This window comes from Chaetodon auriga, chromosome 14, assembly GCF_051107435.1.
Source record: "Chaetodon auriga isolate fChaAug3 chromosome 14, fChaAug3.hap1, whole genome shotgun sequence".
Classification (NCBI taxonomy): Eukaryota; Metazoa; Chordata; class Actinopteri; order Chaetodontiformes; family Chaetodontidae; genus Chaetodon; species Chaetodon auriga.
In genome coordinates, this window is record NC_135087.1 from 2,436,719 (window position 1) to 2,459,619 (window position 22,901).

At 46.6% G+C, this 22,901-nt stretch overlaps 1 protein-coding gene across 2 annotated transcripts in view; it reads right to left on the reverse strand.

The window, feature by feature from the left end:
* Positions 1 to 22,901, reverse strand: part of brf1a (BRF1 general transcription factor IIIB subunit a) — a 90,052-nt gene that overhangs the window by 43,144 nt on the left and 24,007 nt on the right. For both annotated transcript variants that reach the window (XR_013078131.1, XM_076748256.1), the window contains exons 7-12: positions 22,186 to 22,335; positions 19,714 to 19,807; positions 19,415 to 19,541; positions 17,999 to 18,038; positions 17,353 to 17,445; positions 13,557 to 13,874 (exon numbers count right to left, since the gene is read on the reverse strand). Coding sequence is in view for 1 of the 2 variants with exons in the window: in XM_076748256.1 (XP_076604371.1) it covers positions 13,557 to 13,874; positions 17,353 to 17,445; positions 17,999 to 18,038; positions 19,415 to 19,541; positions 19,714 to 19,807; positions 22,186 to 22,335 (822 nt within the window). In the remaining variant the exon portion in view is untranslated. The remainder of the gene's footprint in view (positions 1 to 13,556; positions 13,875 to 17,352; positions 17,446 to 17,998; positions 18,039 to 19,414; positions 19,542 to 19,713; positions 19,808 to 22,185; positions 22,336 to 22,901) is intronic.

Genomic DNA, 22,901 nt, shown 5'->3' on the forward strand with positions numbered 1-22,901 from the left:
ATGGAGAAGACAGAAAGGAGAGAGAGAGAGGCTACGACAAGAAGACTGAGGGAGAAGAGGGAGAAAATGGAGGCTGAAGAGGAGTTCACTGATCTCCTCCTCATGAGCTGCGTTTCATTTCAGTCTGATCTGAGGAGGAGAAAAGAGGAGGAATAACAATGAAACAGTCAGCCGGCTGACTCCTCCACACCTCCTGTCCTCTCCTCCCCCTCCCTCCTGCACCTCCCTCCCCTTTCCAAAAAACAAAGTGTGTGTGTGTGTGTGTGTGTGTGTGTGTGTGTGTGTGTGTGTGTGTGTGTGTGATCTGGAGGATGAATGGGGCTGTGTGGCCTCGGTGCTGCAGGATCACCCATCATGCACCCTTCAAAAGGAGCCCACCTCATCCAGCCTCCTCAGCATCAACCCCGCTCCTCCCCTCGTGCCGAGCTCGGCCACGGGGCAGCAGGGAGGAGGCGCCCACGCCCGGGTAGACGTTTCAATCAGTCAGGAGGACAGCGAGCGCTGAGGGTGGAGTGAAACCAACCAACTGCAGACCTGCTGCTCAGAGCACGTTTCCCAAAGGACGACACGACGTTTTAAATATAACGTATTAAATATAAGTATTATTATTAAACATAAAACACAGTGAGCCTCACAGAGAAACACATGAGAATATTCAGTATGTGTAAGTACATCCAGCAGAGCTGCTGAACTGCGCCTTCATCTTTACTTTTATTACTTACATTAATACACTTCTGTTGTGCTTTTAAGCACCATTTTAATGCCCTTACTGCTATTGTTCATTGTTCTATTGTTACTGCTGCTGCAAAGTCATGAGTCAGGAGAGTTTTACTCTCTTATATTTGTGTAATTGAGACGTAAAAATAACCAAATCTTGATCTTGATTATCGAACTTTAAGCCTCATTACGTCCCAGGAAGTTGTAATCCAGAGAGAGGTCCGACCTCTGAAGCTGACCAACGAACGCTAATCGTGTTCGTTTAATCTGGAAACAAACAAACGACTCTTTGTGGCCTTTGAGGGCGTTTCATGCTGGAAACCACTAACACCAGTTGCAGTGATTATAGTGGCATATTAACAGGTTTATTGTCAAATCAGAGGCCAAAACATTGCCTGCAGCACAGCCTCCAGCTCTTCTTCTACATCTTGAAAGCAGTGCAGACGTTTCATCTGCAGTCAGCGTTCGCTCCTCACCTCCTGCTCTCCTGTTGCACTCGTGCTAGCACACGTATGGATCAGGTTGTCGGTAAAGTGCCTCAAACGCAGAAAAAAAGGAGCTGTGGTGTAAAAGTCCTCCCCTGCAGCAGGATGAGGTAATAAGGCTCGGTGCCAGCGCCGCCCCGGAGAAATAACCAGCCGGCCGAGGCAATAAATAGAGTGCTAGATTCTCGCTGACACGGGCGGGCCGGGCCAGCCCATTAAAAGCTGACCTCCCCGACCTTGGAGGAGCCCAGACTGAGTGTACGCCCACTCAACCACCTGCTCCTCCTCCTCCCCCCGAGCACAGACTGAGGAGCGGGGAGATATATGCATATAGGAGCTAAGACTCCTGGAGGCAAACTGGATCCAACTGGATTCTATTTCGCCTCAGAAATGAGAAAATGTGGGACAAAACATCACAAACTGAGCAGAAAACACTCAAACATTCACCAACCTCCACTTCCTCTGAGCCACAGAGCTCCGTTATGACCAGAAACCATTAAAAACACCTCACACACACACACACACACACTTTATTCTGACACACACCGTCCTGCTGCCACAAACACTCACCGGAGCACCAAATGTGGATTCATCCACCGCTGAAAATAGTCCCCAACAGACGCTCTGTTTCCGCCTGTTTGAGCAACATTAGCTTAAAACTACAGTGAGAGCAGCTGTTTCAGGAGCAGACTGAACTTTTGCACAGCGTTCAACCGTCTGCACGAAGAACTAACTCAGGCCTGGGTCAGACCACACCATCTTTGCCCGAATTAGACACCATTTTGTCGTTGCGACAAATTACCGGCGTCGTGGTCGATAGTGAACGACAATCGGGGTCTGTGCTCGTGTTGTGTGACATGTTTAACGACCTGTCATGTGACCTCTGAGAGGCCTCACGACACCACGACGCAAAGACAAGCCCGTGACTAGTGTGACGTATTCCTGAGCGCTGACCAATCAGAGTCAGGTAACCACAGGAGGAGGAGGAGGGATGCTGAGGCTGCTGCTGTCAGGTGGGACAAAGAAAGACAGGAAACTTCCGTACGGCCGAAGTTTCCTCCGCCTCTTGCATTTGCTTGTAATGTTAGAGCTCATCCACAGACCACCAGCATCACACACAACACTTCTGTCAGTTTGATTGACAGCCGTTTCACCCTTCCTCTCGGGTGTCAGCTGATGTTGTGCGTGGTCGTGAGATAGGACGCGCCAATCGATCAGGGTCATTTGCGTCGTCTGAAACAGGCCAAAGTTTAACTTTCCTCTAAATTTCCCTGAAAATGTTTGCAGGATTTTGAGAGATTCTCATGAACGGGCCGGTAAACGTGACCTCAGGGTCGAGGCGCTCCCCCTCTGAGCTGCCTGATTAGCCGTGTGTCCGTCCAAACGTCGGTTAATTAAAATCAAACTGGGTGAGACTTTTTCATTAGCTGGTGTCATCTGAGCGTCCTCGACAGGAAGTGATGATGCGAGATTATTAAACGAGCATCAGTGACATTTTATTGCTGTTTCACACCTGAGATGGCATTTGTGATATTCTAATGAATGCTGCTTTTATTGGCAGGGCGTCTCTGATTGGTTACCAGGAGGCGTCCTCGACCACGGGGGTCACCTGGACACACAAACTCTTTTCATTGTCCACACTGTGGTGGAGAGGAGGCGTTCAAACAGTGAATGTGCCTCCATCTTCTCTGTCAGCGCACCAGCTCATCACACTCAAACTGTCCTGAGCAGCAACCAAAGATCTGGACTTCAAACCGGTTTGCCGACACGATTGGCTTGTTTCCGTCGATCCGGCCGGCCTCGCCGTTCTCCCCCTCCTCGCCATCTGCGGCTGCCACAGCTGTGTGTCCTCTCACAAACCAGACAAATGTTTGTATTGAAAGTGACGGATGCTTTCAACAGCGTCAGCTCAAAGTTTCCACATTTTGAATAAACGTCTTTGATCAAAGAGACCTTCTGCCGATTTGTGCTGCTTCAATATTCGGCCTATTTTCCAAAACAAGAGGGGGGTGAATTAATCATCGGCTGTGAGTGAATGTGCAGCGTCGGAGCATCATGAGACGAGCCGAGCGCCTCTGACGGATGAGTCCGCCACGGCCGCCTCAGCAGCGGCGCCGAAGAATTCGCAGAATGTCGTCATGAAAGCGTTTTAGCGTCTGCATTGTTGTGCACGAGAATCAAACGTCTGAAATGTCAGCCCACCGCCGCAGGAATGTTTGGCCAAACGCTGCCTTGGCCTCGCGATGAATCAGCGCTCTGTGTCCTGCTGCTCATCAGCATCCAAATATTTACAAACCTTCTCTGGAAGTAATCAGAGGACGAGACGTCAGATGCGTCTGCAGCGATGCATCATCACTTCATCCCTGTGATGCTGAAAGAGCTCCTGCAGACTTTTCTTCATGTGTTTCTGCTCCTGAAATTGATTTTCTGTGCTCGCTGCTCAGCTCAGAATGAGCAGGACTCACGTCTCGGACTGGAAACAGAAAATGTGTTGTAGTTTAAAGCGGATTTTTTAAGCACCTGTGGGCGTAGAAACCGGCCTGTACGCCTCCTCTAATGGACTCCTCTCTGTGTGATGGCCGAACGTGGGTGCAAGCGCGGCTCTCGTCGAAGAGAAGCTGACGTTTCCTGTTCCTGTCCTTACAACATTTCCACCTTCAATAAAACATACGACATTAGTAGGTTTCTCTATTGGCAGCAGTATTTTATGTACACAGCTGATTTTTCATTCTATATCCTGTGTACTGTAGCGACTTAATTTCCCCAGTGTGGGATCAATTAAGTCTTAGCGTATCTTGACAGCTGGAAAAACAATCCCACCACAGAGTCCTTGAGTAGCTGCTCTGGAGCTTTCAATCACATCACATGATCTTCCTCAGAACTTCTCAAGGTCGAAGCCGAACTTTCGATCACACGAGAGCTGCACAAACGGCGTTCACTGATGAAGCCTGTGCGACTCGGTCAAAAGCTCCAGAGGAGCAGCTGATGGACGCCACGAAGAGACTGTTTGGAAAACGGCTGTTTTCAAGGTCGAATCAGCTTAAAAATGTAGATTTGAGCGGGAAGGATTTTTATCTGTCAAGTCCTGAAATCCAGTCGGCCATCTGGAGTCAGACGTAGCTGGAAAGCAAAGACGACGCTCTGCTCTCCTTTCAGCTCTGAGCCCACTTTGACCTCCTCAAGGCTTTTCACTGGTTGCTGGTCTGCAGCAGAAGCTCATTCTTCAGCCGTTATAATACAGAGGGCGGCAGGTCGATCCCAAACTCCACCTGACCTGAGCGGGACCCCAGCCCTTCAGTGCGAGGAGGAGGGCAGGGGGAAGGAGGAAGGCTGAGCCAGTGAAATGTGCTGTGACGTAACAGCCGGAGGCGAGCGCTCGCCTGCCTTTGCCTGCCCGCTAAACGGTAGCTGTCATCTCCCGTCAGGCTGGCGGCGGCAGACGAGGCGGCTTCCCTTTCCCTCCTCGGGCCAGAAGACGCACATCATCTCCAATCACGGCTGGCTGCTGTGACGGGCCGCTACAGCCATCTCACCAGAGAGACAGACTGCTAACTGCTGCTCTCTCACACACACACACACACACACACACACACACACACACACACACACACACACACACACACACACACACACACACGGCCTGATTTCATATTCCACACCACGCTGCTGCTGCTGAGGTAGCTCAGCTCGTACTGACTCACTGAAAGCGTATGATTGGCCGTCCGCGGAGAGCAGCCTGAGCTTGAAATAAACATTAGACTTTTGTTCTTCTTCTTGTGTTTCTGCCGGGTATCAGTGACGCCCGTCTCCCTGCGCTGTCATCGCCTGTCTGTCTGCCTGCCAGCCAATCCCGTCTCTCCTCCTCTGAGGGGCCGGGTCCATCCGGCCATATGTCCATCAAGCTCTACTGTACCACCCCAGGCAACCCAGTCAACACACACACACACACACACACACACACACACACACACACACACACACACACACACACACACACAGGCCTACCCAGCTGTCCCAGCACCAGACAGGAAATGTGTGGAACAGGCGGATTCTGTGAATGAATTAGCTGCATGAATTAATAACACGTCATCACTAATTAAAGGAGCCACAGGTTTAAAACTGTTGACTGAACAATACAATCAAATATTTATCTGACAGCTGCTGAGATCTGTCACCCCCCCGCCCCCCCCCCCCCCCCCACGGGAGACCTCCACCCTCACTTTGGGAAAAAGCTCATTTGCTTTCATGCTGAGAGTTGGATGCTAAGACCTCTCTGGCTCTGTCCTGAGGTGAGACATCCACTAATGAGAGTATTTGTTTGTTAGTTCAGTCCATACAAAAGCAGTGGTGTGGTGTCACGTTACTGCAGTTTTATGGACAAACGACTGACTGTGAAACTTTCCAGGAGCCGACAGAAGCATTTTAATGTCTCAAACATGCTCTCCTGTCCTTCACAGGTCACACATTCAGCCTCCAACACTGATTTTCCATCAGAACGGCCAAAGGAATCGACAAATGTGGCGAGATGGTCTGTCTTTTCGTCCACTTTCCTCTTGAGGAAAACACTCAGACGTGACAGATTAAAGCAAGAAAGAAAATTAAACTCAATTGTGGAGCGGTGGCTGTTTTCTTGGTGGAGACGCTGGTGGCTGCTGTGATCAAACCAGTGACCTCCTGGTTTGAAGGGCCTCCTCTCTCCTCATTAGCATACCAAAAACAGAACACAAAGGAGCCTGCGGATCTTTCTTTTTCTGCACATCTGACTGCTGAGGAGTTAGAGTGCGATGCCGCTGAAGCACAGGATGAGACTTTGCATTTCCTTTCATCCCTGAACGGCCCCTCTGTGGACGGAGGGAGATGAGACAGATGCTGCTCATTTAAGAGACTATAATTGACTCAGCAGAGCTGCTGTCGGAGCGCCGCTCCGTCAGAGAGCTTCAGCCACGCCCCAAAACGCCGAGAGCTACGATTTACTGCAGTAATTGGCGCTGGTGAAGGGGACGGATGGTAGAAAGAGACGGAGCGGCCAGGGTTTCCTCAAACGCAGCCCAGCACCCGTAAAACGGCTCCAAAAACTGGGTGTGAAACCACGTTTGGCCTCAAAAGCAAAACGGATGGTTGACAGAGCAAAAGGCCCCGGTGAAACGTGGACTCTCACACTTCAAACGCCTCTTTCTCCGGCGTTTTGGGGCAGTAAAAGCAGCAGAGCGGTTTGACAGGAGCCGGGGAGCTGTGCTCACTGAGGTAGTTAAGGTCAGGGCAAACGTCATTGATTGAACTAAGTGCTCCGCTGAAAACAGCGCGCCTCAATCAATGCTGCCTCTAATGGTGCGAGGCGGAGCTCCCCGAAGACCTCGGCTATAGACGAATGTGACAAAGTCATCCGGAGGCGCTGGAGTCACGTCCCTCCTGCCGGCCGGCCGGCCCGGCTGCTCTCGGCTGCCGGTTTCTCCTCCGATGGCACAAGTTAATGAAAATGCCATTACTGCGACAGGCCGTCGATGAGGCGGCGGCGGCGTAAAACAGGGCGAGAGACAGGAAGGAGTTTAACAAGCGAGGCTGTGACGAGTTCAGAGACTGCAAACTTTCCACAGAGACCAAGAAGAAACTCTTCACGTTAATGATAAATTAACCCGTTTGATCTCCTGTCGTGACGTGCCGCAAACTTCATTTACTACTTTCATTGATTAGAAACAAAACCATTCATTCATTCATTCATTCATTCATAATGAAGCCATTTGGGCCTGCAGAAAGATTATAAGAAGCCAAACTTCATTCATTCTTCTCACTGAATCAGTAAAAGGAGCAATTAGTACTTTTGGCTGATGAACATGTATTTATAATGAAGTTACTGCATCAGCGCAGAAAACAAAACACCGTCTTCCCAAACGTGCGACTTTTCCTTTAATGATAATTTACTACAGTCGTCCTTCCTGTTCGAGTCCAGCCCACCGATCCAGGATCAGGACTGGGCCAGGGTTATCAATTTCTCCTTTATTTTATTTATTTATCCACCACTTCTATCACACACACGCAGGCTAACTATAGCCCGTTCACACCAGAGAGCTGCAGTCACCTTTATTGTGTTTGGACAGGTGAGCGCAGAGCAGCTGAGGCTTGTGTTTTTATTATTTTTATTATTTATTATTATTTTCTCAGCAGAAAAACAACAAAGAGTCCTGCTTTTGTTAAATTTCTGTCTCTCTCCTTTTAATCTCGTCCTGGTTTTTCTGATTCGTACTCCGTTTATTAAACGATCAGCTCTCACAATAAATAACTTTACTGCCAAACTGCAGGCGGCGGTGCTTCCTCTCCCCGCTGAGACCACCAGATTCTTATGAACACTTTATTTTCTTTCATTGCCAGACTTCACACATTCATGCATTAAAGTGTCAATTTGGCAATTTCGGGCTTTATTCGAGAAAAAATGAGCTGATTTGGATTAAAAAGTGAAAATCAGATCTTGCAGAGCGAACACTCATCGAAGGACTTCATGTGTTCCTTCATCCTCCTCATCTTCACTTTCAATTATCAGAGGCTCTTTTTAAGCTGCCAGCTTCATAATGGCTCCTTGTGTTTAGTCTAAACTGATGGATTATCTTCACTCGCAGCATCTGATGCCAACTTCTGGACAGCTGGGATGTAAAACTCAGCTGAAACTCACGAGATCCTTTTAAAGAATCTGAGGTTTTTTAGAGGAAATCGACGGAAAGTGGAGATAAAGAAGCTTCTGTGGGCGTCTGAGAAGATCAACCAGTGTTTCAAACGTCTTCACTGTGTTTCCTTTGACTCTGTTTCCTTTCTTTTCCTGAGAGGATCCAAAATTACACCCCTGTTCTCTTCCTCCAGAGCCCTGCCCTCTGCTAACAATGTCCACACACACACACACACACACACACACACACACACACACACACACACAGATGAAAGGCTCAGCCCTAATGACAAGGTACCCTGTCCACTTAATACTTCAAAGATTGAGCTGAGGGGGGGGGGGGGGCGCGATGCCCCCTCCCGCCCCTCCCGTATCCACCACAATTAGCCGAAGCCTGAACCAAACCGGGACCAGCCTGAAACCTCCATCTGCATCCAGCTCGGCGTAACCAGCCCCCAAACAAACAGGAGAACCATAACACACACCCACTGACTCAAGTGTAATCACACACATGTGTTCGCTTCTGCACACACAAATGAAATCACACATGACTGAACAGAGCAGCAGACACCCAGCGCACACACGACTTCTCCTCTTTGACCAAACAGTCGCAGGAGCTGAGCTGAAGATGTGATCCAGGACGTGAACATTCTTTGTTTTGGACTTTTTGCTGCATCTCAATGAAATTAGACCAATAACACTCAGAGAGTGACAGGTTGTTGTCAGAGAGCATCTTTGACATGGAGGATGTTAAAGTCAGCGTTTAATGCACCTTTTTTTGGTTGAATTCATGGTGGAAGCAGGGGATCGGACGATGGCGGACGACCGCTGGCTGCAGACCAACACTCCACCGTTTGTGATGCTTCTTTGAAACATGGCAGCAGCAGCTTCACACTGATGCATCACGCTGCTGCTTTGATTGCACAGAGCTGCCTGAGTTTCATGACGGCTGGGGCGAGGATCCGCTCCCGCCGCAGACATCCAGGTTAAATTCCTCCCAGCGCCACCTCCAGCTCGCCGATATCTTCCAACCGACACATTTCACATGGCTGACGGCAGAGAGGCCGATGAAAGGGCGGATCTGTGGGACGGCGGGAAGCTCGTTCCTTCACGGTGAAGCTCATCACCGGCGTGCCAAACGGAGGCGGCTCTGTGAGTGTCGGGGGGGAAACGGCTGTCTCCCCCTCTGCAGCACAGGCCAATTAAAATGCCATTGTTTAATAAAAACAGGCTGAGATCAGGGTGAGTGGCAGCTCGCTGTGACCTGCTTTCCATCCACTAAGTTGTTTGTGAGTTAGTCTGTCACAGTCTGCAAGAGACAGGAGCAGCACGCCCTCACAGTGTTTGGCTCAAAACGGCTAACGCGTTAGCCAGCTAGCAGGTTTGCTTATTCACAAGCTAGTTTGCGCACTAGCTCATTGGCTTGCTAGCTCTCCGGAAAGCTACTGTGTAGTTTAAAGACAAACTCCTGGTTTGTACCACTTCTTATCACACTGATGTTTTCTCAAGTGTTTTCTGGTTTTTTGATGCTACTAAAAGGGGATGTGACATCATGAGTGACAACTCTTATGGGCGGGACCTCGATACTTCAGACTATGGCTCCAAAGGACAGTAAAAGATGGCGGCGCCCATATCAAAGATGTTTCATTTTTGCACCATGGAAGGAAGTACAGACGCGTCGGCCATCTTTACAGTCTGTGGTTAAAGGTGGATGTTTTCACTTTTGGACAGGGCCAGGCCACCTGTTTGGCCATTTCTAGTCTTTACGCTAAGCTAACGGGCTAATGGCTGCAATGATATGTTTATCATATGGACGTTTTTCCCAGAATGCTGACACATTAATCTGGCAGTGAGCAGCACTCTCCAGATCGGTCCATCCGCAGTACTGCTGATTGTAGAAGTCGATAACAGAGCAAAACCAGGAAAGAAAATCCCAAAAAAGTGTCACCATGTTTTGCATTTGACCAATCAGGGACCGTTTCCTTTTAAAGCCGGTCCCCTGAGATCAAAAGCTTCCGACTGCCATGGCCTCACAATCCTGTTACACAAACCCAAAGAGAGCCAACACACACTGTAGACTAATGAAACGACAGAAACACACACACACACACACACACACACACACACACACACACACACACACACACACTCAGCTAGCCTCTAATCATTCAGCTCCCCGGTGAGATCAGCCTCCAGTCCCACCGGCCGACGATTAAACCCTTTAATTGTCGGCCATGTTTCAGGTTTTAATGCTGATTCTGTCACTCGTGGCCACACACACGATGAGCCTCGACTTGAGGAAGATGACTCAAACCGACGTCACTCTAGAACAAAATCCAATTTAAAAAAGGAGACATATTTACAATTAACATAAGAGCTTCTGATTCAGAGAGCTGTGATTCATTGCACTTTGGTAATAGTGGCTCGTCTCACTCTTAACCTCGTCCCTGTTGTGTTTCCCCTGATGAAATGAGGTCAGCGGCGTTATTGGTGGACATTTTCATCAGGTTAATGGCTGCTTTGACCTGATATATGGCTGCTTCAGGGAGGCAGAGACCTTCCCATAGACCAGCAAAGTTTCAGGTCTGCATTTATGGGTTAAACTTGACAACCGTCATGACTGCATTGATGTAACACTGGACTGAGTGCTCGAAAGGAAGCGCCACATAATTCACATTTTAGCCATTTAGCCTTTTTTCCAGACGTAACGTGAAAGATGCATGTAGATGGGCCTGTTTCTCAAAAGCATCTTTATTTTTAAATTAGAGACAAAAACAAATTAAACATGTAAATGAGCTTTTATCTTCTCGCCTTAAGTTTCCATTTCTTATTATTTATTACACATTGTTTGCTGCATGTTTATGTCTAATAAAGAAATGGTGGCAGATTGACATTTATCATGAACGATGAGTGTGGTTGTACAGACGACGCTAAACGGCTCCTGGACAGATTTTCTCATTAAAATTTAATGCAGACGTTCGCACCTCCTTCATGGTGCGCTGGAAAAACTTTGATGATTTTTCTCTTTAGCGCCATCAACTTTAAAATTCATCCAGCACTTCAGTTTTTGCCCAAAAACCTGCAAAACCAACAGCATCCATGTCAGAAACGCTAACATGCTAAATGGAGACAGTGAGCATGGTGAACCCTCCTGATGAGCATGTTAGCATTGTCAGTGTGAGCATGTTAGCATGCTGACATTAGCATTGTCAGTGTGAGCATGTTAGCATGCTGACATTAGCATTGTCAGTGTGAGCATGTGCTGTTAGCGTGGCTGCACACTGCACAGACTACAGCTGAATAAACCACGTTAAGGCGCTCTGAACAGCTTCCACCTGCACCGCCTGAAGTGCTGCTCTGAGAAGCGTCAGGGTCAATATTTACGGCCACGACGACGCTTCTTCAGGGATTCAAACGAGCGACCTTTAAGCTACACGACGTTCTCCAAACATTAGGCCACTTCACCGCCCCTTCCCTCACAACATCTATCCATCAAAACACACTTCACCATCCACCCCTCACCTCTGCCGACTCCCCGTCCTCCCTCTCAGAGCTATAAAAACACAGGTTTCCTCATCAGGACAGATGTAGCTTCACAGCGCTATTACCTCGCATCCATCAACGCCTCTGCACACACAGATAAGGGGGGGTGGGGGGCGCAGAACATCCTACTCATGTAATTAGGTAATTATAGGCAGCGCATGATGGATCCCTGCAGTTGTTTTATTTTTGAGCCTGTTAATAAGTCACATTGACAGCGGATGTGATCGCAGTTTGTTTTCTTGGTCTGTTTTTTCCATTTCAACCGCAGCGGAAAAGTTCTTGATTCGTTTAGGTTCATGTTACCTGCTGCAAGCAAACAAGAGCCTCTAAACAACCGTCGCACTCATATTCTGGCCATGTTTTAAATAGTCTTTACTGAGCTGGTCCTGCGAACAATGACTCTGTCCTCTGTGCCATCCAGCCCCATTGTTGTCCAAAAGCTATTAAAAACACATCAATGAGGAACGCTACTGCAGGGGCTGACATGTTTCTTCATTATGAACACACACTCTCCTTTTTAAAAATGAAATATATTTCTGTGAACTGTTTTCAAAGAGTTAGATCTTCAGTAGGAACCAAAGGATTCACTGTTAGACAGGCCAACGCGTGGTCGGTGTGGACGTTAAACAGAGAATAAAACCAGACTTTTCCTTTAAGCAGCTGATTCGTCAAACAGAATTTGGCTGATTGGTCGTCTTATGTGAGATTCTGCTTTAGCCACGCACAAGATTTTCCTCTATGGTGCCCATTAGAGTTAAAAACACACGAAGAAGAAGCTGAATATACGCATCAGTCACATCACGGTGGTCCGACAAGCTTCAACAAGTCTCAAATCAAGTCCAAGTCTCAGGTCGGTGACAGTGGGTGGCACTAATGCACCTCTAAACTGGTTTAGCTAACCACCACAGAAGAAGAGAGTGACAGGAGGAGGAGGAGGGTGAAATTGTAAATACAGAGCATGAGGCGTCCCAACTGACATAAGATGATCTTTAGTTTTAGTGGATGATCCTGAGATCAAAAGAGTCCGAACAACATGGCTGACAAACCAAAACAGAGCCCACGCGCGCACACACACACACACACACACACGCATGCACGCACACACGCGCACACACACACTGAGCTAACCTCTAATCATACAGCTCCCTGCTGAGATCAGCCAACGATTAAACCCTTTAATCGCCACCATGTTTAATTTTTTAATGCTGATTTTGTCGTCCGTGGTCTCACATACGATGAGCCTCATCATATGTCGACCTGATGGAGTCCAAGTCATGTGACACGGGTCCACACTCGTGAACCTTTGCATGGTCATAAATCAGGTAAGGTTCACCTAACAGAGTGTAAATCATCTGACGGACCAGCTCTCCTGGGAAACGTTCTTTAAATGAGCTGCAAATAAACAAAACAGCAGCAACTTCCAGCGTTTTGGCACAAATCCACATCGAGCGCCTGGAAGGGTTCAGAAACTCCTGAACGTCTCCTGAACGTCTCCCACACACTCCTCTCCTGTCTGCACGCTACTGAAGAGGGTAAAACATAATAAGGGATGACAAATTTCACATGCAGCTCAGCCGCTTTCTCTCTGGAGCAGCGTTAATTACGACAATTAAACCTGAGAGCGCATTCTTTAACTTGATTATGGGTTATTATGGCGACAGTCGGTCCCAGACTCAGCCGAGGCTGAGCGGTGTCATGGCAGCGTTCATGATCAGATCATCCTCCGGGGTTCTGCTGCTTTTATACAGACATCTGCTCAATCAAACAACAGAACGCCTGAAATGTAGTCTTTAAACCTCTCGATTCTCAGATCTGCTCGGCTCTAACTACTGTGCGCACTCCAGATTTATCCAATACAGCCTCTCAAGCTCGGATCAAACTGACGACACATCAAAAGGCCGAAGATGAAAAGTATTACAAAGCAGGAACAGATGACGTCTGAGAAAACAAATCTAAAAACAGTGCACGGAGGGAAACTTGAGAGCCAAACAAATGAGATTATTATGCCCCAGAAATCAGCAATTTGTGACAAACCTGAGAAAACCTCAAATCTGGTTCATCTAATTCCTGCTAATGTGGCTCCGAATGAGTTTGTTCTGCCTGAAAATGAGGCGTCGAACACGAAGGAGCGAGTCAAAGCAAACAACGGCACTCACCGTTCTCCTTCTCCTCGCCGATGCAGTCGCTGATGGACTGATTGATGCCGAGAGTGGCCGCTGAGGGCATCGTGCCCAGGATGTACGCCAGCGACGGGGCTTTTCTCTTTGGGACGTCCTGCTCCAGCTCCTGGTCCTCCTCCTCTTCCTCCTCCGGTCCCTTCTGCTCCAGTCTTATCAGAGCCTCCAGCGTGAGTTCGCCGAGGTCTTTGCCGAAGTGTTTGGCCACGGCCTGAAGCTCGTCTTCCTCCTCTGGATCCTCGTCGTCTGCACTCTTAGACGACGTGGAGAGGCTGTCGTCATTGTCTTTTCTGCTGTCTGGGAGAGGAACAGACACGGTTTGACGATCGATCGCTTTAGGGAAATTCCTGTTTTGCTTGCAGGAACATCCGAACAGGAACTTGCAAAACCAGGAGCTTGAAACCAAATCTTCTACAAACATTTACATCTAATGACCCAAAACAGTGTAATTGAACAAGCTTAGCAGGCCCCTAAAACGCAGGGGGTCCCTGTCCTCATAGAGAACAACACGGACAATTTCAAGACAACCACCAAACAGGCTCAGGGATCGATGGCATCAAACTCACTGAGGGATCCAACTGTTTCCTGCATTGTTAAGTTCAGCCAATTTCCATTTGGAAAAACATTAGCATCTTTACAGGTAGATGATGAAAGAGGCTTTGAACTGTGAGCAGCTGTTCAATGTAATATATGCTAACTGTCACAGCATGCTGAAATCAACATACTTTACTGTTTTAATGGGAAATGATACAACAGGTTGGTTAAAATCTTTTATCATTTTACACCAAAAGTCTGATCTGTGTTGTAATATTGCAAATTTTCTAGAAAATCAAAGGATAATTGATCTGTGATTCTGAACTTTATGAATATAACTGACTTGATTTGACTACGGTACATTAGCTCATGTAGCATAGCCACAGCACGTAGGCATGTAGCTAGCTTAGGAGAGATGCTAGCTAGAGCCACATTTAGCATGGCTACATTAAGGGTGCAGGACTGTGCCGACCGATTATTTCCTTATCAGTCATTTTTTCTTCAAGTAATCTGTTAATTGTTTCGTCTCTAAAATGTGAGAAAACGGTGAAGTGAACAATACTTGCAGTAACTGCATCTTAAATACTCTGTTTCAACACTTATACTGCAGTTCATCTCACCTTTTCTACGTAGTATCTGATTAAAGAGGTCAGTGCTCCCCGAGGATTATTAAAACAGAAGGTTACAGTTCGACAGTCAGACTGTCATTAGTGTATCAGGTGTAATTATATAACAGTGTTTCAATATCCCAATTAAAAATAATACAAGAAGAAAAACATTTAGAGCGACCAGATTAGTAAGAAAAAGGAGAAATGTTGACATAAAAAAAGCAAAAGTGCAGAGGAATCATTTTGTTTCCCGAACACAGAGCAGAAACGGTGATAAGTAATCACATCCACACAAAATAATTGGGATCATAATTTTGGACGCCCTCTCGCAGTCCTGGTATCTAATTAAAACGTGTCCTTTAATCAGCCGTAATTAAAATGTCCTCACACAGTCTTCAGCCCACGAGTCAGAGCAGCGACTCGGTTATCAGTCTGAGAAGAAACGAAATGCCGGCGGATCTGAAAGCATCGCAGCAGCGGAAGAGCAACATGCCTGAAATCAGTGACAGCCTGCGACCCCCCCACTGTGTGAAAACAGGGGGGTGCGAGGAGAGAGAGAGTGTGTGTGTGTGTGTGTGTGTGTGTGTGTGTGACAGGGAGACAGAAACAGACAAAGACAGAGGGCCAAAGATAAAGAGCCAAAGGTAGAAAGAGATAAAGAGAAAGAGTGACAGGGAGCGCACTCTGTTGTTTTTCATGGGTGGGCCTGTGTGTGTGTGTGTGTGTGTGTGTGTGTGCGGATGAGTGTATGTGTGGCCATGTGTTCCTCACGTTGTGGGGACACAAGTCTGTTTACACAGTCACACTGGGGGGACTCGCCTTCCTTATGAGGACAAAATGCAAATTCCCATACTGTAAACTGTTAAATTTTAGGGTGAAGGCTTGGGCTGAGGTTAAGGGTTCGGCAAGTAGCGGTTATGGTTATGGTAAGTCTCCAGGAAATGAATGTAAGTCTACGTCACGTCCCCAAAAGTGATGGAAACCTACTATTGTGTGTGTGTACCTGTCATTGTGGGGACATCATGAGGACTCGTCCTCCTTACGAGGGCAAAATGAGTCCCCTTGATGTAAATCATTAAATTTCAGGGTGAAGACTGGGGTTAAGGTTAGGTTTACGTTTAAGCTAAGGTTAAGGTTAGGTTTAGGTTTAGGTTAAGGGTTAGGAAAAGTTATGGTAAGTCTCCAAGAAATAAATGTTAGTTTATATAATGTTCCCAAAAGTGATGAAAACCTAACGTGTGTGTGTATAACTGTCATTATGGGGATATAAATATGTTCACACAGTCACATTACGGGGACTTGCCTTCCTTATGGGGACAGAATGCAGGTCCCCATAATGTGTATCATTAAATTTAAGGGTGAAGGCTTTGGTTAAGGTTAAGGTTAAGGGTTCGGCAATAGTGGTTGTGGTTATGGTAAGTCTCCAGGAAACGAATGTTAGTCTATGTAATGTCCCCAAAAGTGAGGGAAATCTAGTGTGTGTGTGTCTGTGGCTGTATTACTTACTTTGTGGGGACATAAATCTGTTTACAGTCACATTATGAGGACTCGCCCTCCTTATGGGGACAAAATGAGTCCCCTTGATGCAAATCATTCAATTTCAGGGTGAAGACTGGGGTTAGGGTTAAGGTTGGGGGTTAGGGTTAGGGTTAGGAAAGTGGTGGTTGTGGTTATGGTTCGGGTAAATCTCCAGTAGATGAATGTAAGACTACGTAATGTCCCCAAAAGTGATGTTGGTATTCGAGCTTCTCACTCAACAGCTGGCCGTCTCACTGCTGCCATATCAGGTTCAGCGCTGCGACAGATCAGGCTGGAGCTCAGATCTCAAGTTACAAAATTATAGTTTTCAAAAAGCCTGAAGCCAAATGAGGATCTGCGATGCTTATTACACACCAGCAAACTAAGACTGTTTGATAGATAATGAGATATTCTCCAATCCTAACCAGCAGTAAAGGTCAAAAATAAGATGAGTCGTTGCAGCTGCACAAAGTCGGAAATAAATGGAGAAAGTAAAGAATAAACAATAACAGGTATATAATACTAAATCAGGGCATTTTAGATCATCAGGCTCAGGTTTTTGTTTCCAGACTGTTATTGCATCGTCAAAGTTGCAGTTTAAGCTGCTAATTAGCCTGAAAAGGACTTTATTTCTGCCATCAATCAATGGAAAAAAAAAAACGTCAGCATGTTTGCTACAGCTAGCATTTTAACATGCATGTCAACAACCTGATAATAAGCTAACGTGTTAACGTGTGTAGAGTTAGCTGAGGAAAAGGAAGACACTGAGCATGTTTGTGTGACATCGTCATTTTAGCATGCTAACATCAATCACAAACTTTATGAAGTTAAATGTGAAGGTGTTGACGCAGGCAGACACTTCTCTTCTGTCCCCCTGATCAATGTAAATGTTATAGATGCTTTTGTCTTGTTGCATTGTGGGTATTTTTCAGGGCACTGTATCGTGCATGAGCTGCGTTTTACACTGAGAATCTGAACACTCAAATAAAACAGTGAGGAGTAAATATAGTGCCTGAAACAGGTAAGAATTATGGGATGGATGCACATACTTCTCATGTTCTGAATGTGAGATAAAGAGCTGAGACGCAGCTCTGGACCTCCTGTCTGCTCCGTACCTTCCTTCACGTAGGCGGCGTAGACCCCCCTCAGTTTGGGTCTGCTGGTCTCGAGCTCTGCATCGATTTCATCCTGGTAGCCTTGAATTTCATCTGTTGGTGAAAGAGAAACCCAGAACGAGTCCTGGATCAATCATCCGACGTGCAACACTGCAAAGTGGAAATGCTGCAACTTTTCTCATGTCCCTGAAATGATGGTGTGTAATTCCTGCAGGGAAAGCAAATTATACTTCGTTTGTGTTCTTGGTAACAGCCGGTTCTTATGAACCTCTGCGAACCCTTTAAATTACTTCGCCATAATTACAATATAATACGTTACTCCTGTAACATAATACAGGGTTAATGACACGTTGTGCTGAAACTGAATCATGCTGAAGACAGAGAGCTGCTTCCTCTCCATGTACTGCAGTACTGTTTGTAGTTCTCGTACTCGCTTCACTCACATCCAACACACATCTGCATTCAGTCAAGGTCGTCCAAATCTCAGACTCACGGAACAAAAACAAGAACGTGTAGCTAAACTTTCCCACCGTTATGAGTGAGAATCTGACTCCCTGAAAGGAGAATTTATTTTGCCAAACAAAAAGCCTGAGAGTCACGCCGCCTCTGACGGGACGGCAAACACACAAAGGTATCGCTGCCGTACCTTCAACGTCATCCATCTTTTTCTTCAGCTCAATCTCCAGCTAGAAGGAGGAAGACAAACGAGACAAATTGAAAAAAAAAAAAAAAAACCAACAGTGAGCACAGGGTGAAACACGAATAAAACATCTCAGACTGAAAGAACATCATAACACAAGGACTGTGGGTGGCTGACAGCAGCTGCCTTTTCTCTCAGCACATTTTCTTCCTAAAAGTACATAAAACCGAGCGAGAGTTTGGTTTGGTTCTGCTGGCGCAAGACACCGCTGACGTGCAGCGCTGAGTGACACATCAACACTCAGACCTTTGTCTCCAGACTGCTAAAGTTCAAACGATTAAACGTTATGTCACGCCTCCATTTTGTTCTTTTCCACTGTGACCTCGTTAACAGTTTGGGGCAGAAAGTCCTCAAAGAAGGAAGCGAAAGTTGGAGTCGTGAGAATTAAACCTTGAGCTTTGGACCACATCTCGTGGCCTCTCTGCTCCAGCTTCTCTGTGATCATGTGACACAAACCTCACATTTAGGTCACATGAAAACAACTGAGCCAACTCCATCTGGTGAGGAAGACCACAAGATGCGGTTGAAAGCTACAGAGCAAACAACAAGTAGATTGGAGGAATCATGTAGCTTGGCTGTAAAGTCGGACATTTTTGACTGCAGCATCTCAAAAAGATTCATTTCTGGATGGAAGACACGGGAAAAACCACAGCTCTGTCTGGATTAAAGCCAGAAGCTAAATGATTTATGTCTTAAACTTTTCTCTTTTTTCTTTTTGCTTGAGTTTGTTACTTTAAAAACCACAGGACATCTTCTGACCAGAAAGCTGGCTCAACACCGTCTCACATTTGTTTGCCAGAAGAAAGTTCACAGCCACGTGTAGCCTGAAGCTAACCAGCTAAAGGTTGAAAGGAACACTTTAATTTTCAGAAATACGCTTATTTGCTTTGTGGTCATGAGTCAGAGGAGAATCTTGATCTTCTCACGTCTGTACTGTAAATACAGCCAGCAGGCGTTTAGCCTAGCTTAGCATAAATACTGGGAACAGGAGGAAAAGCTAGCCACAGTCAACAAAATCACCTACCGACGCTTTGAAACATGTTGCTGCGTCAGATTCAGAATAAGCAGATATTTACAAATATCAATGAAGCTGATGAGGAATAACATTAAATATATTGTCTTTGTGCTGAACAGTGATTTTTAATTTGACTGTAAAACTCCTCTTTAATTGCTGGAGGAAGCCTGAAGGCTCATCAAGGAAATACAACACGAAATTTTAATATTCCCTGAGGGGTACATGGGTCGTTTCAGAAGCAGTGGAATTATCGAAATTGATAAAACATGGAAGAAAAGTGCTGATGTGACCAGTGAATGAACTCAAAGGCTCCTTCAGCCAATGAGAGCGCGAGTTAACATCCACACCTGTTGCATTTTCTTCTTCCTCAGTCCGTCTGTGAAGCAGGGCGGGTCGCACTCCTGGTCCAGATCCACCTTCATGAACTCTTCGATGGTCAGCTGACTGGTGGGCGTGTCCTCGAACTCGATCAGTCTAAGTCAGGACAATAACTTTTGACTTTTTTGTCATAAAACCAGATAAATTCTGAAAACCTCCATTTTTGATGCTTTTACTGCCAGAATTTCTTGCTGAATTTTACAACTATCAAACTTTTACCCAGCGGTTCACCTCTGAGTCAAGAAGATCAAAACCTTTCTCCACCCACCTTTTTCTCAGCGTGCTTTCACACACTTTCACAACGCTGACGATTTCTTTGATGGTGCGGCGAAAGTTGTGCATACGAGCGGCGACGAGAAGGGCTGGAAAGAGTATAAACACACGATGTGATGAGATTTACCTGACGGCTCCACCTGCGTCACCACTGAACTACTGAAATGCACATAAAGGATTTAATCTGTTTGCTACATTGAGATTTCTTTTCTCTCTGCGTGTTTTGGAAATAAAACACAAACACTGATAAACCAATGTACACAAAGAAGGCGAGACGTGACCGAGCGCACCAACGCTCTGTTTGCTTTCCAGGCGTCTCCGCTCGCACACCTTGACGACGGGAGGACGGAGCCGACAGGACGCCCACGCGCTAAAACACGGTTTTAAAAGGGAGTAACAACACTAACATTATGCAATGAGGTGCAGCGCGAGCCTCCTTGGAGGAGAACAGTTATGTAACAGTCATTAGGGCTGCCTCACACAAGAGCCTGTTAAAAGATGGATGCCTCTGCTTCAGCATGCACACTCCTAACAGCCTTCAGGACCGATGTGGCGGCTTTTAGCTCGGCCGACGACTTCCTCAAACATTTTACTGCCGTTACCTCCAAACCTCGCATCTTCAAAGCTGCCGGTTTTCCCCTCTTAAGGCAGATGTAACTTTGTTCTTTAACTCGTTAAAAGTAATCCGTGATGCAATTCTGAATTTCTTCTGCCCTTAAGAACTTTGTGCAGACACACGTTTCTGGTTCGTCATCGGCGATATTTGCATCATGTTTGAGAACAAACTTTTCCTTCTTCGTCTGACTGTATCCTTCTCAATGATTTATGGTGAGTAATTAATTATTCAGGCGATGCAGCAGAGGAACAGAGAAAGAGGAAAATTGAAACTATGAACGTAAACATGCAGGGAGCGGAGGAGGCCGGCGATTCCAGTTCAGGACGTCTCAGCCGAGCGCGTCCAGGTCGACGCCGGCGATGAGGAGAGACGCTCAGGAAGCTCAACCGAAGAGACTGACGGGCGGAGTGGCGAACCAACACCCTGCTGTGGGACGTTTAGGCGGGTTTGCCTCACACACATACGTCTCTGTGGCAGATAACCAGCAAACAGGAAAAGGCCCGAACGTATTCAGTGACCTTGTTGGCAGCAGGATTCAGCAGCTAGCGGATCAGTTTGTGGACAAACCCCCCTTTAGCCTCAGGTTAATGTGCATGTGTGACTTTATTGATCCGAAAAAGGAAAATATGACCTCCTGCAAGAAGAGGTCAGAGGTCAACTATAGAATAAGCCAGCGAGAGCTTTCATTGTTTTTAATTCTACCTGCATGTTTGCCATCACAAGAAACACAAACACGATTACGCAACCGAAGACTTTTAAGAGTGTTTGAGAGGTTTTAAAGGGGAATTAGAGAAGAAAAAAGGCTGTAATCCTTCAAAAACTGGAAATTAAAGGCGCTCTTGAAGCATCTGACGTGGGTCTGGATGATTAAATGCGTTTCTCTCCAGAAGAACAGCACAACAAGACGCAAGACCGTCAACTAAACTCACCTTTTCCCACTATAACAACAAACAAGACATAATTCAGACGAGTAGGATTTCCCTGTTGCTCTCACTTCAGTGTCCTTGAAAAGTTTAAATAGACGAGTTTCCTGTTTTACAGTGAAGGGCGCAGAAAACTCTCAGTGTCCTGATCTCATATTGAAGAGACGGAACGACTTCCTGAACGACTAATGACACTAAACCAAAACACACAATGTTCAGCAGGTGGGCAGTGAGAAATAAACCCAAACTATCAGTGTGTTATTGATTAGTACTGTAAGTCTGTACAATATGAACTTCCTGCTGTTTACTGTCAAATAAACCCGACACTACATGTAAACCAGATGCTGTATGTATGGTTCTATTATTAAAGCTCTGACCAGATCAATACATGCTAACAGCTCATTCTGCACTCTGCGCTAACAGCTTGTTTGGATATTGAACATTTTCCATGAACTTCTTGCTGGTCTCGCCCTGAGCTCTCAGTCATTCTGCCTTAATGTACAAATATAGCAAGAAAAAGTTCTAATGAGGGTGCATTTTTCTGTTTGCATCATATTTTGTGTTGCACAGATTTGCACTGATCACCAGTTCCTGACTAAAACATGCAGCTAACTTCACAGAGTGGTGCAGTCCACTCATTTCCTGTTCAAGATATAAGGGCTTCTGCGAGGTCAGAACGAGATGTGTCGGGCTGAGCTACACATGCTGATGGTCACTGGGCAGCTTTTCAGGAGTGTGTGAGGTTGAAGGGCACCTTGATGTTAGATGCCAACAGAGCAGAGAGCGTTAATCACTTTCTCTCCTCCGAGGACTGAAACCAGATATCCTCCGATGGCGGGCCTGCAGCCCGGAGCCTCCAGCCTGCTGCCAGCACCACTCACCTGGAATTAAAAAGAAAAACCTCCACCGCACAGACACACACGGTTACCTGCTCCGCAGAGCCCCGACGGCCTTCGTCCCGTGTGCATCCAGTCCCTCTTCATCCTCTGCACCAGTCGCATCGCCGTCATGGAGACGTCGTGGTTCTTCTCCCCGAACTCCAGCAGCTGGGCGAAACGGGGGATGTACAGGCAGGGGTCTGTTCGAGACACAAAGGGTTCGACTCTCAGAGGGGAAACGTGGCATGTTCAGACGCAGTGACCGCGGGTGGGACGTCAGGTGACGAACCAGATCTGGATGCAGCTACAGACCATTTTAAAACACTGAGATTCTTTAGCTTTTTATCTCATGTGCACAACAACTTCAGTGAAGCAGAAAAAAAATCTAACACTGTATTTTGATCCAGATTCAGATCATTTAACCTCATCAAACAGCCATTTCTAAAGGATTGTGGAACCTTGACGTCCTCATGTCGAGTGGCATCAAATAACTTTCTGAGGTGACTGAATAATTCAGGCTGTCAAACATCCCTCCCTCTGCTGTATGAAGTGCACCCTGTTCACCTTCTGCCATTAGAGCACAAAATCTGAGGGTGAAAATTCATCCACTTCTTTTAAAAACCCACAGTTCTGCTACCGACGCCACGAAACTCCCCAGTGAGTCCAGACACTGGTGATTGATCAGAGTCTGAAATCTGTGCTTTACTGCTCAGCGCTGAGTATATCGTATCAGTGAACGTCAGCCAGCTCCTTCTCGAGAAAACTC